Source organism: Balearica regulorum, chromosome 22 (genome assembly GCF_011004875.1).
Source record: "Balearica regulorum gibbericeps isolate bBalReg1 chromosome 22, bBalReg1.pri, whole genome shotgun sequence".
Taxonomy (NCBI): domain Eukaryota; kingdom Metazoa; phylum Chordata; class Aves; order Gruiformes; family Gruidae; genus Balearica; species Balearica regulorum.
In genome coordinates, this window is record NC_046205.1 from 3,111,030 (window position 1) to 3,128,221 (window position 17,192).

Below are 17,192 nucleotides of genomic sequence, written 5' to 3' on the forward strand. Positions count from 1 at the left end.
TTTTCCCAAAACTGGACTTTTCTTTCATCTCAAGCCTTCCGCTCAGGTGAATTCACGCTCCAAAAAAATGTTGTTTTCCTTTTTTCTTTAAAAAAAAAAAAAAAAAAGTGAACTAGCCAGCGAGTTATGATCTTTCACTTGAGCCTGGAGGGACCGTCCCCTGCAGCACCCAGGCTCCTTTCGGCCGCCCACCCAGGTCACCGGGGTAGGGACCGTCTGGGGAGGGCACAGACGAGGGACAATCTGCCGGCAGGAGATCTGCTGGGCACGAGCCGAGTAACTTCTCACTCGGGTATCGATGGATGGCAAAGCAATTTTATGGGAATAAAATACCGGGTGCTTGAGAACGGGACTGGGGGAGCGGGAACCGAAAGTGGCTGGATTTAGGGGTGACGCTGATGGGCACGGACAGCCAGCGGCCGTAAGGCAGGGAAGGAAGCGTGACCCCCCCTCCCCCAAAACCTGCAAAGTCTCCAGGAGGTGCAGGATTTGGCCGCAGGATCCCGTCGGGGCTCCCAAGCCACCCCAGGGGCAGCAGCACCCGCCCCGCCGTGGGGTTCTCACCCACGGGACGCTCGGTCCACGGCCGGGACCAGCAGAGCTCCCGGGCTGGCGAGGGGAGGGACGGCGTTGACGAAGGAATCTGCTAATTGCACGTAGAAGCGGGCTGTGATGAGCAAAGCGGGATTTATTGAGCTGCTCCCGCCACCCAGCCGGAGAAGCCCAATCTCGACGTGAAAGAAGAAATTATTTTTAAAACCCGCTGTTTGTTCTGCCGTGACAGGTCGATCCGTAAGGCAGGCGTCTTCGCTTCCCTTTTTTTTCTCTCCGATCTAATCAGTTTTAATTGGAAGAATAAATGAGACCTTTCCTTCGAGATAATTATACAAAACATTGAATTAAATGACTATCAGGAATTTTTTTTCTCACCACTCGTGTCAGGCAGCTGTTGTTGGAAATAATCATCTGACGAACATTCGCAGCTTTCCCTGCCTACAGCAAGCACGTACGGCCCTTCCGGGGTGGCGGGAAGCCACGGGTTAATAAAGCAGAGAAAAGGGGCTGTTCTCCCCCAAAATGTCCCATCACACGCACCAAGACCCGAGCGGCCCCGCAGGCCCCCGCTGCCCCACTCCATAGCACGCTCCTGCGCCCGTCACCGAGGCCTCTGGGCTGGCACGGCTCGGCACAAGGAGTACAGTGATTATTTTCACGAGCGTTTGGGGATAAACCAGCCCTGAAGCGGGATCCCGGCAATCCCAGGGGAATCCCGGGCCGCCCCGCAGAGACCCCGCCGACTCATCGCAAGTGTGGCCGGGCCGCCTTAAGGCGGGCGGGGGGCGGGGCCGACCCGGCGGGGGCGGGGCTATCAGCGTGACGCTACTGGTGCCCGCGCCGGGCTCAACCGAGTAGTGCCGAGTCGAGCCGAAGGGGACGGAGCCGAACGGAACCGAGCCGAGCCGAGCCGAGCCGAGCCGAGCCGAGCCGGGATGCAGCGGGTGGCCGCGCGGGTGCTGCGTGGGGCGCGGGTCCCCTTCGTGCGGGAGCGCTCGGCCACGGCGCGGCCCCCCCCGCGGGGGCTGCTCTATGAGCGGCACGGGGAGCCCCCGGCCGTCGTGCGGTAAGGGGGGGCGCGGGGGGGCTGTACTGGGGTGCAGTACGGGGGGGGGCAGGTATGGGGGGGCTGTACTGGGGTGCAGTACGGGGGGGCAGGTATGGGGGGGCTGTACTGGGGTGCAGTACGGGGGGGGCAGGTATGGGGGGGGCTGTACTGGGGTGCATTGTGGGGGGGCAGGTATGGGGGGGCTGTACTGGGGTGCAGTACGGGGGGGCAGGTATGGGGGGGCTGTACTGGGGTGCATTGTGGGGGGGCTGTACTGGGGTGCATTGCAGCGGGGGGCAGGTATGGGGGGCTGTACTGGGGTGCATTGTGGGGGGGCAGGTATGGGGGGGCTGTACTGGGGTGCAGTACGGGGGGGGCAGGTACGGGGGGGCTGTACTGGGGTGCATTGTGGGGGGGCAGGTATGGGGGGGCTGTACTGGGGTGCAGTACGGGGGGCTGTACTGGGGTGCATTGTGGGGGGGCTGTACTGGGGTCCATTGCAGCGGGGGGCAGGTATGGGGGGGCCGTACTGGGGTGCATTGTGGGGGGCAGGTATGGGGGGGCTGTACTGGGGTGCATTGTGGGGGGGCAGGATTGAGGTGAGGGCGAAGCTGGGGGTGCAGTGGGGGGGCATAGGTATGGGGTGGGGGCCGGCAGAGGGGTGCAGCGGGGAGGTGCAGATGGGGGGCTGGGGGTGCTGGCAGGCTGCTTTGGGGGTGCGTTGCAGGGGAATTGGGGGGTTGCCCGCCCCAGGGGAAAAGGGGGGGGGGAATGGGGTGTAGCCCCTGCAGGACCCCCGGGGCGGTGCCAGGGGTGCTCAGAGGCTCCTGAGCAGACGGGGACCCTGGGGGTGCCCCCATTTCCCACATCCCACCATGGTCTCACAGGTGGGCGCTGGGGGGGGTGTTGCCTCCCCATCCCCCACCCGCCTGCTGCCGCTCCTTCAGTTTGCCTTAAACCCACACGTTTTTCCCAGGAATCCCATTCTTGGTTAATTTGGGGTACGATAGGGAGATCCAGGCCCTCGGCATCGCTGCGCCCCGGTTTCATCCTTGGTTGCATCACGTTGATGGGGTTTCTCTTTGAGGTCCGGCATCACACCCGTCAGCATCACGAGTGATTTTTGGGGGCAGCACCCTGCGCTCAGCGGCAGCGCAGGATTTTCCTTCGAAAATGGCCAACAAAAACTTGCAAGGAGAAAGTCACATTTTTGTCGATTTTTATGTAATTTTTTTTTTTTTTTTTAAGGAAGGAAATCTCAAGGACTTGCTGCCCCTCTTGAACCAGCTCAGGTCACCCCCAGAAATGCAGGAGGTGCCAATACATCATCTGGGTGCACCCAGACACCCAACCCCGGGGTTTTCAGGGGGGTTTTTTTCGGGATGAATGATTGTTTTTTCTTATGACCCCTTAATTGTGCAACGGTGCTTATCACCGCTGGCAGCTCCTGAGATTTGCAGCCCCATCACTTGTGCAAGGCCGGTCTTGTGCTTCACGACTTCTCTTTTTTGTGGATTTCTGAAAATATCCCATTTCTCGTAATGCTAAAGCGAAGCAGGACGAGCCGTAAACTCCCCGGCCAGCTGAAACAGTGGCTTTTTTATGCAACCTGATGAATTTGTTAAGATTAGGGAGCGTTACTTTGCTCGCTGACGTGGGATTTTGTTGGGTGGTTGGCTTTTAGCAGCCCCCATCGAAAATCTGTCCGTCTGTCTAATATAAATCTGATTTTTTTTAATGGGATGGAAATCTGGTGGTTTCATGCCCGAGGTGCTGGCGTAGGGCTGATGCTTTGCAGAGGTGCTGCGCGATATTAACTTCAACCTCAATATTTAACCTCATTTAAGAAAAAAGGAAGGGATTTCACTCAGTTGGACACGCAGAGGGTGGTAAAACCCAAAATGATTTAATTTGCTGCCTAACAAGGCAGGAAGATATATACGGCATGGAGATGGCGTTGCCGAGGGCTGGGGAACCGGAGGCGCGGGTGCCCCATGGGTCCCTGCATTTTGTAAGGCTGGGTTTTATTTTATTTTTAAATTTTTTTAAACCTTAAAGAGGACGGAGTCACCGTGTTCTCCTGCCGAAGCCTTGCAGTTTGCTTTGAAGCAGTTTGCGAAGAGCTACCTTCATCCTGCTAATCCGGGCAGGTGGTTTGCACGGCAGCCGCTGCCGCCTCCCGCCTGGCTGCTAGGCGCACAAACTGACTTCATAATTCATAACTTTGCCAAAAAAACGCATGGTTTTGAGCAAAACCCACCAAAGTCAGGACCCTCGGTCATACCCAATGGCTGCAGGGCCGTATCCTGTACCTCACCTGTGCCAAATTCTCCACGTGAGGTTTTTGGATCCTCCTGGGAGCCTTTCTCGCGTCTCCTCGTCCTAATTGCTAATTAGGAGAGGAAAATATTTGCAAAAGCCAGAGACCTCCCGAGACGGGTGTGCAGGGACGGGACAGCCGGGGTGATGGCGGTGGAGGGGGATTTGCACGATGCAGACGGAGGATTTCTGTGCTTGGGGCTGCTCCCACGGATGAAGGATGCTCAGCAAAGGTGCGGGCTGTGGGTTTGCCGCGCGGGCGGCTGAAAGCAAGAGCTGGAGCCTGATGCCCTCACCCCAAACCAGTACTGGAGCATACGTAGGACCTATAGCCGGAGCTGCAGCCGGCGATGCAAAGTCCCGTGTGCTTTGTGACACGTGCATGGCGCTGTTTAATTCAAACCTTGAAGTCATCTCCAAACCAGCCGGGCAGCTTGGAGGAGGGAAGGGGGAACCACTTCACTGGCACAGGCCAAGCCACAAAAAGAAATTCAGCGTATTGTTCCTCATGACACGTGCTTAGCAGCGGGTAACTGCAGGAAATAACTGCTCTTAAAATTGGCAGCCTTCGCAGGGCCCCCAGCTCGTTTAAATGTTGTTAAAATTGCCTTCGCCTTGCAAACGGGCACAGCTGGATGGGTTTGCCCTGGCTGGGAGATGGGTCAGGCAGTCATGGAGCCCCAGTTCCTCTTTCCCCTTGGTCCGTGGCACGGTGCTGCTGGGTTTTCTGGAGGAGCTTTTCCCTCCCCGTGCGAGACCCAAGGTATTCCGAAAGTTTTATACTGCAATTGCCCCGGGGCTGTGCACGCAGGGAGGATGCGTTTGGGGGAGGGAGATGAGCCGGATGACCCAGCCCCGCTCTTCCCGCGGTGTAAGAATATCTTCATCCCATTTAAAACAGGCTTTGTGGCGAAGGGATTGGGGTCGTCATCCCTCTTTGGGGGGGCTTTTTTCTGTGCAAGAGCTATTTAGGGTTTGGGTGGATACGGGCATTGCTACCTGCTGCTCCCGGGGAACCGAGGGGTCTCGATGGGCTCGTCGGAGTTGGACGTTGGGTTTCTTCTCTGGAGGAGATGAGGCTACAGCGACGTAGATGAGATGGGGAGTACGGTGCTGTTTATTTTAAGCATAATGTGTAGGTGATACAGGCATCTCTCCGGCTTAAGCCAAGGTGCAGGAGGCATCAGCCCAGCCTGTATTAACGCACTTTTCCTTTGCGTCTTCCCGTTCAGACTAAAGGACCTCGAGGTGGCCGAGCTGGGGGACTCCGATGTCCGCGTCCAGATGTTGGCAGCCCCCGTCAATCCCGCCGACATCAATATGATCCAAGGTAACGCCCCGGCTGCATCTTTTTTGCATATTAATTCTCGTGGGATGTCTCAGAGGGTTTGTGAGCGACTCCTGGGGTGGGGAGGTCTGGGGTACGACGAGAGCTGCAGCTCAGCTCCGGTTTCCCGCAGGGACCTACGCCATCCTGTCCCCGCTGCCGGCCGTGGGAGGGAACGAAGGTGTCGGGGAAGTGCTGGAGGTCGGGCGGCACGTGGCAGCTCTGAAACCTGGGGACTGGGTCATCCCAGCGGGCGCTGGACTCGGTGAGTGCGTACCCCAGCATCCTCGGGGGATTCTTGCTCGTCCTCTGCATCCCCTCACCTGCAGAGCGTCTTCTCCAGGGATTTTTGGGGTGCTCCAGCCCGCCGGGATCGTGGTCGTGCTCTCGTGCGAACCGGTGCTTCGGGAGCTGCTGCGGGGATTTTGGGAGTCCCAGAGCAAAACCGCTTCTCTGCAAAGCACCGTCTTTGCTGGGTGCAGGTAGAGCCACGTGCCCCTCCTGCTGACAACTATTACATCTAATCGGATGTGACTTAAAATGAAAAAAAAAAAAAAAAAAAGCTCCATTAGAGAATGTTCCGGGCGAGGGGAGCAGCAGTTGGAACCCATTTAGTGCCGTATTAGCCTAATTGAAAATATAATGGGCTGGATCGTCTCAGACAAGAAGCATCTCAGACAAAGGCATCTTCATTTCTTACCTGTTTATATCTTGGTGTAAGTTTTATTCTTTCTGCCATGTATTTTTATTTTGAATTTTTTTTTATTTTTTTTTTTAAAGCGAGCTCAGTACCTGATCCCCAGCCACAGCAAAAGATGCTGCTCGTCCCCTGCAGATGCAGGGGGGCCCCAGGGAAGGCCGGGGGTCCCCAAGGAAGGGGACACATGCGATGCAAAAATAGGGAGCGCTTGCAAGAGGAGCGGTAGCGACACCATTGCTTATGCTAAACCTGAATTTAGAAATAATCTACTTTTCTATAGCATGGACCGTTTGGGGGGCTTCTGCGCCGTTATAAAGCATCGCAGCAACCTCTGCTTCTGTGGAAACAACCGCCGTTTGTCACATCTACTTCAAGCTTCTTTATCCCAGTCTGTACCCAGGATAAAGCATTTAACCTGTGCAAGGTCATGGTTATATCTCATTACGGTTTTCTCCTTACCAGCGCTCTGACGGGAAAGCACGGGAATTCATTTCCCAACAAATGTCTCTTGTCCTCCTCCAAGATGCCAATGGCCAGAAAAATTGTCAGTTCTGGTTTAGTGTAACAGCTCGTTCTTCACCTGTTTCTTCTTAAAAGGCTTTTTCACTTAATGGGAGAAGGAAAGCTGTCTAGTTAAGATCCAAATGTGATGGTTTTAAAAATTAAAAAAAAAAAGGTAAATGGATGATAGAGAGTTAAATCAGATATAGAGAGACTAAATCTGAGTAAATTGGCTTTGAATGTATGGGCTGTATAGGATGGGGAGCATTTCCATTAGCTCTGCGCACAGTCCCTGTGCCCAGGGAGCCCTGGTCCCGTTATCCCTCCGGGAAGTGATTAGACTTTGCTGGGTGATCCATCTCGGTGGGCAGCGGGGGATCCATCCCCTGCCTCTCGCGATATTTTGGCCGTACGCATACAGGAAAATGTTTCATCGTTCACTCTCCAGGATTTACACGGTGCGTGGCGTGGCGACGCTGCCACGACCAGCGTTCAGGCGTGAGTTGAGGTCTCATAACATTTTCCTTTCGTTGCCCGCCTTCCTGCCGCACTGCCTGCGATGCTGCCGGTACCCAGGGACGTGGCGGACGCAGGGAGTGTTCCCCGAGGAGACGCTGCTGAAGGTGCCCAGCGATATCCCGGTGCTGTGCGCCGCCACCCTGAGCGTCAACCCCTGCACGGCGTACCGCATGCTGGCCGACTTCGAGACCCTGGCACCGGGTACGGCTTTTCCGGGTGGAAAAATATCCGGGTGGATTTGCCATTTGCTTCTGCAATGTAAATCTGGATTTATTTATATCCAGGTGACTCCGTCATCCAGAACGCTGCCAACAGTGGCGTGGGCCAGGCCGTTATCCAGATCGCCAAAGCCTCCGGCATCAAGACCATCAACGTGGTGAGGGACAGGTGAGTCCCCTGGGCCAGGACAAGATCTCCTGCGGGGCAGGAGCAGCCCTCGGCCTGGGCTGGAGGTGGGCAGGGGTTTGGGAGCTGGATCTGCTCACCCTGCTCATCCAACCCGGGATTTTCTCCTGTTTGCTCCTCCAAGGTGTCCCCCAGCCTCTGCCCTGTTGTCCCCAAGCTACATCTGAGCAGGAGGGAGGAGAAGGTGACGTTGTTTTCTGGCTCATCGAGTCCTTGTTTGCGTTTTTTCCCTCCCACAGACCTGATCTCCCAAAGCTGGTGGAGAGGCTGATGGCCCTGGGCGCAGACCATGTCATCACAGAGGAGATGCTGAGAAAGCCAGAGATGAAAGATATATTTAAGGTACCTCAGTGCTGATCCCACCGGAGGGACCGTCCGGGGCTGTCCCTGCGGTCCAGCATTGCAGGGGAAGGCGCAGGGATGGTGGGAAGGACAAATCTCTGGATGAGGATTTAGCCCCAGATCATACATTTTAGCTCTATGACTCTTTGCTGCTCCCAGGTAAATGTTGAGGTTAAGGCAGTTGCTCCCCCAAGAACCGCGGTCCCATCCTCAAAAGGAGCCCTAAAATTTGGGAACCTTCTTAATAAACTCTTGCAGAGCATCCCAAAGCCCCGGCTCGCCCTGAACTGCGTCGGAGGCAAAAGCACTACGGAGATGCTGCGGCACCTGCAGTAAGTTTGGCTCAGTGGTGGCTTGGGCATGGGGACAGTGGTGGGGTCCTGCTCCAGAGCCCTCTGAGCACAAGAGGTGGCCGGAGATGATGTTAGCTGATGTTGGCCATCGTTGAAGTTTTGGAGAGGGGAGGTGAGTGGATAAGAAGTGATTTTGGAAAATAGCAGTGACTTAAAGTTAACCCATCATCACTGCGTGTCTCAAACGGTGCCGGTGGGTGGAGGCAGCTGAGGTCCAGTTATGAAGGTCCACCAGGTCCTGGTCAGGTATAACTGGGGTGTTTAGCTTCAAATTCAGCTAATGGCACATGGGAGCGAGAGGGCAGCCCTGGAGAGAGGAGTCTGAGGGATAAGTGGGGGAGCTTTGGTGTGAGAACAGCCCCGTCGGTGCGGTGGTGGGTTTGGATGTCGCAGAGGAGAGGTTGCAAGGTCAGAGCTGCACGTTGGGCACCAGTAGCCAAATACCCCCTTCCTCTTCCAGGCCCAAAGGGACCATGGTCACCTACGGGGGGATGGCAAAGCAGCCTGTGATGGTGCCTGTGGTGAGTGCTGGAGATGCTCTTCATTTCCCTCAGGGCACGTTCCCTGCGTCCCACTGCTGGTGTCCCCGTCCCCTTGGCACTGCGGGAGGTCAGCTCTCGCCTGCCTCCAGCGACAGGGTTCATCTGCTGCCGCTGTCAGCTGCTGGGATGTCAAACTCATAGGATCATAGGATATCCTGAGTTGGAAGGGACCCATGAGGATCATGAGTCCAACTCCTGGCTCCACACAGGACCATCCGAATCAGAGCATATGCCTGAGAGCGTTGTCCAGACACTTCCTGAACTCAGTCAAGCTCGGTGCTGTGACCACTTCCCTGGGGAGCCTGTTCCAGTGCCCGACCACCCTCTCGGTGAAGAACCTTTTCCTGACATCCAACCTAAACCTCCCCCGTCGCAGCTTCATGCCATTCCCTCGGGTTCTGTCACTGCTCACCAGAGGGAGGAGATCAGCGCCTGCCCCCTCGCTCCCCCTCGTGAGGGAGCTGTAGGCCGTGATGAGGCCTCCCCTCAGTCTCCTCTTCTCGAGGCTGAACAAACCAAGGGACTTCAGCCTCTCCTCATACGTCTTCCCCTCTAGACCCTTCCCCATCTTTGTTGCCCTCCTTTGGACACTCTCCAATAGTTTTATGTCCTTTTTGTACTGTGGTGCCCAAACCTGCACGCAGTACTCGAGGTGAGGCCGCACCAGCGCAGAGTGGGACGATCCCTTCCCCAGGCCGGCTGGCAACGCCGTGTTGATGCACCCCAGGGTACGGTTGGCCTTCCTGGCAGCCTGGGCACGCTGCTGACTCCTGTTCAACTCGCTGTCGACCCAGACCCCCAAGTCCCTTTCAGCACGGCTGGTCTCCAGCGTCTCATCGCCCAGCCTGTGTGTACAGCCAGGGTTCCCCTTCCCAGGTGCAGAATCCGGCACTTGCCCTTGTTAAACTTGGAGCCTCCAACTCTCTTTTCCTTTAACTGATGGGGTCTGTTACGGGATGAGCGGCTCTGTGTCCCAGCGTGGGTCTCTTGGCTTTATTTCTGGAGGATTTGGGCCACTGTGAAATCCCCGCAGGGAAACGGCCCCGCGGACACCGAGCATCCGACCTCCCCGAATCCACGCCTTGGAGTCGCGTCCCCGCATCCCACTGCGCCCTGACGCACAAATGAGAGCACTAACGAGGGAGCGAGGAGCCTCGTGTCCACCTTCCACTGCCGTCACGCTGGGAGGGGACACACAGGGTCTCACCTGGTCGCGCGGATCCCTCTCTCCGCAGAGTGCGTTCATCTTCCGGGACGTGCGGCTCCGCGGCTTCTGGATGACGCAGTGGAGGAAGGACCACGCGCAGGGTGAGCCGGATGGGTGCTGAGGGGTGGCACCGGTGGGTCGGCACGGGGGTGGCTGCCAAACCACCACGCCGGTGCCGTCCTCTTTCCTCTTACTTATGTCACAAGTGCTGATAGTCCTCAGGGCAGCTGAAACACAGGCGGCTGGGTGACGTGGCTCGGGCAGGGACCGCAGCGTGCCACCACGCCAGGGGCTCCTGCCCCATCCCGCATGCCGGAGCTGGGAGCACATCGCACCCCGGCATCCCCGGGACCCTGTATGGCTTCGGGCAAGCGTTTGCCCGGGGACGGTTGGCGGCGCTGGCACGGGATGCGCGGCGGTGAGAGCTCCTTCCGTCCCTTGCAGACCAGGAGAGCCTGACCGGCATGATGGACGCCTTGTGCCAGCTCATCCGGAGAGGGCAGCTCACCGCGCCAGCCTGCACCGAGGTCCCGCTCCAGGACTACAAGGCAGCGCTGGAGGCCGCCATGAAGCCCTTCACGTCCTCGAAGCAGATCCTCCTCCTCATCTGACCTGCAGCTCAGCTTTCCCTTGCTGCTTTGTGCGCGGACAAGATGCTTGGGGGGGGTGGGGGGGAACCCTCCAGCTCCATTGATTTTTTTTTTTTTTTTATCCCCCCCCCCCCAACTTTTGGGTGCCCATCATAAGTTTTAAAAGCCTCTGCAGCCTTGCACGGACGGCAGCGCACGTAATTGCTTCTGGAGGGAGGCTGCTCTTGCTGGGGCGAGTTGGGGTGCAAGGGGACGCTCAGGGAGCCCGGGGACAGCAGCTCGCTTGGCTCAGGGTGTCAGACAAGCAGCAGTTCCCCCTCACGCGTGTTTTTGGGGCTGGGGGAGGCTGCACCCCCGCCTCCTGCCTGGCTTAGCAGCTGTGTTCTGTTGTTTGCACTGTTCCTCTGGGTGATTTTTTTTTTTGGGTGATTTTTGGGTGACTTTGCAGGGTAGCACGGGGCTGGGTGCTGCCCTTCTCCTAGCCAGCCCCCCCGGCGCTGCTGCAGCCTCTGAGCCACCTCCACATGTCCCCCCCCCCACGTTCAGCAGCCAGGTGCCCCTGGGCTGGGGGCACTCCCCCCATTGAATTGCAGAGAAAAAGCAAATTTAAAAATTTTTTTGTTTTTTAGTTCTTAATTTTTCCCTGCCCAGCCCACGTGATGCTGGCAGGACGGGAGCAGGGGATGCCCGTGCAGGGTGGAGGACAAGGGCACAACGGGCTTTTCCAGCCCTCGGCATCACCTCATCTCTTAAAATGAGCTCAAACAGGAGGAAAAAAAAAAAAAAAAAAAGAGAAATGCCAAGTTACCGATTACCAGCCAGTGCTGCCGCCCCAGGGGTGGTGTAAGACACCGTCGTCCATTCGGGGACAGCCCTGGGGTGGTGACGTTCGAGGTGGGGACAGGACCTGCGCGGCAGGGCACAGCTGGACACGTGCAGGGCAAGGGGGGGCTTTTTGCAATACCCAGATTTGAATTCAGTTTTGCTGCTCTTCCCGCTGCCACTACTGATTGTGACGAGAACCTCTTGGAAATCAATGGCTAATAGACGTGTATTTTTTTTTAAGATGCTGCCCACGCGTGTTTCTGTGCTCGGTCGGGTGCGTGAGGGTGGGCAGGGGCTGTGTGGCGTTGAGGGTGGGTGCACCCCACGCACCCCGCTCCCTCACTGCCTGGCCCTTTCCCCGTCCTAAATCCCAGGGATTTGCCATCCTATAAAACGTTAATTACAATTGTGTGTAAGCAATTAGTGTCCCGCTAAAAGCGGCTGCAGGATGGACGTGAGTTTGGGCAGACAGGGCTGGTTCTGCTCTCTTAGCGCCCATCAGGCACCAAAACCAGCATTTCTTACCCCAAATCTGTACCCCAAGACAGCCAAAGACACATTTTTTCCCCCCCAATTATTGCGATGGGAAGGACGAGGCTCATCCTCGAGGCAGCAGGACAGGGGGACAAGAGCCATGAGTCCCCTCAAAAGCCATTTCGAAGCAACACACTTCATTTTCATTTCAATTTTTGGTCTTAATTACGATACTCAGCCCGAGGGGGGAAGCTGCTGGTGATGTCCCTCAGGTCCGGGGCCAGCAGAGCTGTGGGGCGAGGGGCCGGTGCCCGCGCGGGGGCATGCCTGCCTGGCCTTCCGAGATCCACTGCGAGCAGCAGAGAAACCCCGGGTTACTTATCTCCCCCCAAATTAGCGGCTGCCCGTGCTTCTCCACTCACCCCTGGGTTCGGGGTAGGAAGAGGACAGTTCAGCCCTGAGCTGCAAGGGGCTGAGATGCCACGGGTGCGATGCACGTCTTTACCCCTCCTTCCCCCAGCAGCTCCACCGGGAAAGCCAGAGCCACAACCAGTCTCATCCACGCTCGCCAGAAGAGTGAAAATTCCCAAAGATATGCTATAAACCTTCATAAAACACTCGCCAGAAGAGTGAAAATTCCCAAAGGTATGCTATAAACCTTCATAAAACACTCGCCAGAAGAGTGAAAATTCCAAAGATGTGATATAAACCTTCATAAAACTGGGTGGAGGAGAAACTCATACTCCTGCTTGGAGCGAGGTTCAGCTCTGCTCAACTCTATTAGACAGCAGAGAATCCACATGGCAGCACTTGTGAAAAAACCCAGTGATTTAAGACAACTCGATGAGGGATGGGGGGGAAGATTTTGGCAATCTGGTTGCTCATGACTTGGATGGGCCAAAAAACTGGTGGGATGGCCGGGCCCAGAGAGTCGTCGTGAATGGAGTTAGACCCAGTTGGTGGCCGGTCACAAGTGGTGTTCCCCAGGGCTCAGGACTGGGGCCAGTTCTCTTTAATCTCTTTATCAATGGTCTGGACGAGGGGATCAAGTGCACCCTCAGTAAGTTTGCAGAGGACACCCAAGTTGTGCGGGAGCGTTGATCTGATGAAGGGCAGGAAGGCTCTGCAGAGCTGGAGTGTGTCCAAAGAAGAGCAACCCAGTGGTGGAGGGTCTGGAGCACAAGTCTGATGAGGAGCGGCTGAGGGAACCGGGGTGGTTTAGTCTGGAGAGAAGGAGGCTGAGGGGAGACCTTACTTTTTACTGATAGGAGTGTGCCACCACTCTACAACTACCTGAGAGAAGGTTGGAGCCAGGTGGGATCGGTCTCTTCTCCCAAGTAACAAGCGATAAGACAAGAGGAAACGGCCTCAAGTTGTGCCAAGGAAGGTTTAGGTTGGAGATCAGGGAAAAATTCTTCCCCCAAAGGGCTGTCCTGCACTGGAACAGGCTGCCCAGGGAAGCGGTGGAGTCACCGTCCCTGGAGAGATTGAAAAGCCGTGTAGATGTGGTGCTTGGGGACATGGTTTAGTGGTGGGCTTGGTAGTGTTGGGTTAATGGTTGGACTCAATGATCTTAAAGGTCTTTTCCAACCAAAATGATTTTATGATTCTGTGACAATCAGTGCAATAGCTGGCTGTGGCTGAGGGTTTTGCTGGAGAAGGTCAGCAGAAGGCAAGGCCCATCTCACCATTGCTGTCTGCTATTTAAGAGGTGTTTTTGATGGCATATTCCTATCAGTAAAAAATTTTTGAGCATACACCTCTCAATATATGAGTATTTATTTGTAAATCATATATATGTTCTCCTGTAGAAATATATCAGGTACGCTACAAGAGAAACACAAAGAGTAGAAACTTAAAGAATAGGCGATAAACTTTATTTGAAAACATTTTTTTTAAATTTTACTCTATTAATGGTACATCTCTCCTTTTTCTCTTGCTGAAAAAATACTATTCTCAATAACAACAATATTTTCTAGTGAGGGGTCTGATTGCCTACGCTTCATTAGTTTTGAAATCCTTGGTTTAGCACTTTGTGATACAGCCGTCCGAAGGGCTGGTTGGAAGTCCAGTTTATTTTGAATACTTGGTTTTAACAACTGTCCCTGCTGAAAAAATTTCCTCGTGCAGATGTGTAGATGCAATTGGAAGAAGTGCATCGTCGGAGGCGCTTATTAAGCCCCGATACTCGTTTTTCAATCCCCCCGCTGCTTAGACAAAGGGTTTTCTTGGCCGGTAAACGTCCGTCTTCCCCGGTGTCAGCCAGTTGTGCTTGGCAGGTGTTGGGTTTGGGGGTTTTTAGCAAATGCTCTCTCCACGGCACGAGGCCCTTTCAAAAAGCGGTTCCTTTCTCACTCGTCGTTCAAATGGCACCTTCAGCGTGTTTATTTTTGGGGCAGTATCTGCTAGGTAGCATGCTACGACAGCAGCTGGTCATCGGCAAGTTTGCAACGCTTGTCTTTTTTGTGAAATAAAACTCCTTTAAGGTCGACGGCTCTTTCCAACCCTTCACTGCGAGATAAGCAGCAAATCCCTGTGGGGTACGAGAGGTTTTCGTGGTTGCTCCCCGTCTCCTTCCGATGTGTTGTGAAGAAGTCATTTACTGTTGAGAATATACCACCTCTGTGTGAGAATATAGAAATACAATGAAAATAAATAGAAGTTTGAGTATTTCCTGCCGCATCCCGATGGATTGTCTTGTACACCCCACTTTGGAGACCACTGGCTTAGAAGTGAGGAACGATCTGGGTGTCTTCTGCTGGAGACGGTGTTACAAGCCCAGAAGCCTTCAGCACCCGGGTCGGTACAAGTGACACCCCCCTCTCTGGATTAGCATTTTTATCCTTCGTGACTTCATGGGGTATGTTTCCGTCCGTGGACCTCGCTCGACCTCGTGTTCCTACTTTGATCTGCTTTTCAATGACTTCGTGCAGACCTGGAGAGCTCTCGGATGCTATTGAAGATCTCTGATTTCCGTAACCCAAGGCACCGATTCAGCGATGCCCATTTTAAACTCATCGGGACAAGGCATGAGATGAAATACGTTTGTCTGCTGCTTCCCGGTGCCGGTTGAATTGGCCGTTGTCCTCTTTGTCTGGAGGTGGAATCACCCGCTCGGCAATCTTACCTCGGGACCGAATTTAGGGGGAGTTTCCGTGACCGGACTGTGCTGTGTAGTGCTGCGTGTTTACTGTGAACCCATGAACTCGTGATCTAATTTCTTACGAGCACGGTGATATTTATTGTATTTTTGCATAAACGGCTGTGAAGCGTGGAGCATCCTCTACAGCAGGTGTTAGAGGTCTGCTCTCACCAAACCATGAAATTCCCTGTTCCGTGGAAAGGAAAAGGGATCGTGAAGTAGCATCTCGTTTAAATGCTCCGGTGAAAGCCTCTTCTCTAAAGGAAGCCTTAGGAAATGCTGATGGGAGAGGTTCTTCCTCTGGTAAGTCCAATGTGTGGCTGCTGTAGGACAGATTTATGGAATCCCAGGCTGGTTTGGGTGGGAAGGGACCTCAAAGCCCATCTAGTACCCTGGTGATGCTCTCAGCTTTCAGCAGGTTCCCCGTGCAATTAAAATAAACTGGTGCCCCAGCTCAGAACAAGGATTTTGGTTATTTCTTGCACGGCCGCGGTGCAGCACCGCGTCGTGCCTCGGGTAAAGCCATCCTCCAGCCGAGCGTCCCGCAGTTTTGGAGTCAATGCAATATTGTTTTTCTTTCCCATCGGGATTTTTTGAGTATCGCCGGTGCAGAGCGGTAAACGGCCGCTCTGCTCCAGCGCTGCCCTTTGCTGACTGCAGGGAAGAGCCGCGAGCGGGACATTTACCTCCCCGGAGGGTGATGTGGGATGGAAAATTACTGAAATTACTGCTGCGGGAGGGAGTCTCGCTCCAAAAACTCAGCTTTTGGGTGTGAAAAGGGGGGAGTTAAGCATCGTCCCTTCATTTCTATGCATTTTCTGGGTCCAGGGGGGTGAGGAGAAGGGCGGTGGGGCGGGGGAGGTTGCTCAGGGTTGGAGGGGGCTGCTCTGCAGCCCCGGTTGCCTGGGGAAGAGCAAACCGCTTTGAAATGAAAACTCACGGCCTGCGTTAGCAGCTCGACGTGCCAGGCCACATTAAAGCCATTTTCTCGCCTCGTAACCCCTCGCACCGAGACTTCTCTCAGACAAGAGCAAACCGAGAACCCCGCTGGATGTGCCCCCGTGTTAAACTCCTCGCCAGTGTCTTCCCTCCGCTCTCCCATCGCTATTATACACCCCCCCCCAAAAAAAAAAAAAATAATTTTGCATTTTCCTTATCCCCACAGCAAAGCCGCCGGCGTTGGAGGCAGAGCAGCATCGCGCGCCCCAGCGCTTTCCTGATCGACAAATAAAGTGGGGAAAAAAGCAAGAAAAGGACTTTGAGATTGTTAAGAGCACTATTAAGCGTGACATAAACCAGAAAAATTAATGCAAAGCTTTTATCCCCCTTGTTTATTTGACTCGGCAATAAAACCTAACAAGCTTTAGAGAACTCTCTTACTTTCACAAAATGTTCCCGAGCGTTTACTCCTACACCGGGGCACGAAGGAATAAATAATTAAATTTAACTCCACTTGTCAAACCAGCGGGATCACGGTTGGAAATCCAGCTGCTGGCGTCGCAGATACACGGTATTAATTTTTTTTTTTTTGGGGGGGGGGTGATGGTGGGGTTTGGGGTTTTTTTTAGGGGCTGCTAAAGCTGAAATGTTCCCGCGAGCCTCTGCTGGGGTTCGGTGCGATTTAGTCATCTCACGCGTCGACCGAAAGGATGAAAATTAAGTCCCCAAAAATGGCATTTAGGGATCCGCAAGAGGGACGGAGCTGCTCGTCGGTGGGAACCAGGAACGGCCGAGTGCGGCCAGGGCTGGGGGGTGACCCCAGGGAGGGGGGATGCCATGGGGGGACCCCTGCGCACCCCGGGGTGCGGAGATGGGGAACCCCCAGCCCTGCCTGCGGTCGGGGAAGGAGGAGCCCAGCGGTACCCGGCGGGTTGGGGAGCCCATAAGCACCCTGTGCCTGGCGTGTGGGGAGGGGGCACCCCAGGGACACCCCGTCTACGGGGAGGGGGCACCCCACAAGCCCCCAGACTCATGGGGAAGGAGCCCCCCCCCCCGCCCATGCCCTGCATATCAGGCAAGAGGGGACCCCAGAAGCCCCCTGACTCTCGGGGGGGCCCCGATCCCAGCCCATGGGAAAGGGGGCACCGGCACGATCCCCCCCCCCCCCCCCCCCCCCGTGGCAGCGGAGCCCCATCCCCGCCCTGCGCACGGGGAGGTGGGGCCCACACAGCCCCGCTCACGCAAGGGGACGCCATACGGCGGCGTGGCCCCTTTAAGAACCGCGAAGCCAGTGCCGGGAGGCGGGGAGAGAGGCGTGGCCTCCCGTGACGTATTACCCCATAGCGCTCCCCTTCCCTTCCTTCCGCGGCGTCGTGACGTTACGCCGCCGCCTCGCCCCGCCCT

General features: G+C 55.5%; 1 protein-coding gene across 1 annotated transcript; it reads left to right on the forward strand.

Annotated features, from left to right (window-relative positions):
* Positions 1-1,368: 1,368 nt before the first annotated feature.
* Positions 1,369-11,447, forward strand: MECR (mitochondrial trans-2-enoyl-CoA reductase). The gene is made up of 10 exons (XM_075773694.1): positions 1,369-1,621; positions 5,155-5,252; positions 5,383-5,514; positions 7,027-7,170; positions 7,254-7,356; positions 7,614-7,716; positions 7,975-8,048; positions 8,530-8,590; positions 9,847-9,919; positions 10,263-11,447. Exons 1-10 carry the CDS (start codon positions 1,491-1,493, stop codon positions 10,427-10,429), a joined length of 1,086 nt encoding a protein of 361 aa, XP_075629809.1. The 5' UTR covers positions 1,369-1,490; the 3' UTR covers positions 10,430-11,447.
* Positions 11,448-17,192: the final 5,745 nt, after the last annotated feature.

What these genes read in the sequence shown, in the direction of transcription:
- MECR (XM_075773694.1), top strand. Translation starts at nt 1,491, where the DNA reads ATGCAGCGGGTGGCCGCGCGGGTGCTGCGTGGGGCGCGGGTCCCCTTC. An exon ending in CGACATCAATATGATCCAAG is followed by an intron (nt 5,253 to 5,382) that starts GTAACGCCCCGG and finishes GGTTTCCCGCAG; the next exon opens with GGACCTACGCCATCCTGTCC. An exon ending in AGCCTGTGATGGTGCCTGTG is followed by an intron (nt 8,591 to 9,846) that starts GTGAGTGCTGGA and finishes CTCTCTCCGCAG; the next exon opens with AGTGCGTTCATCTTCCGGGA.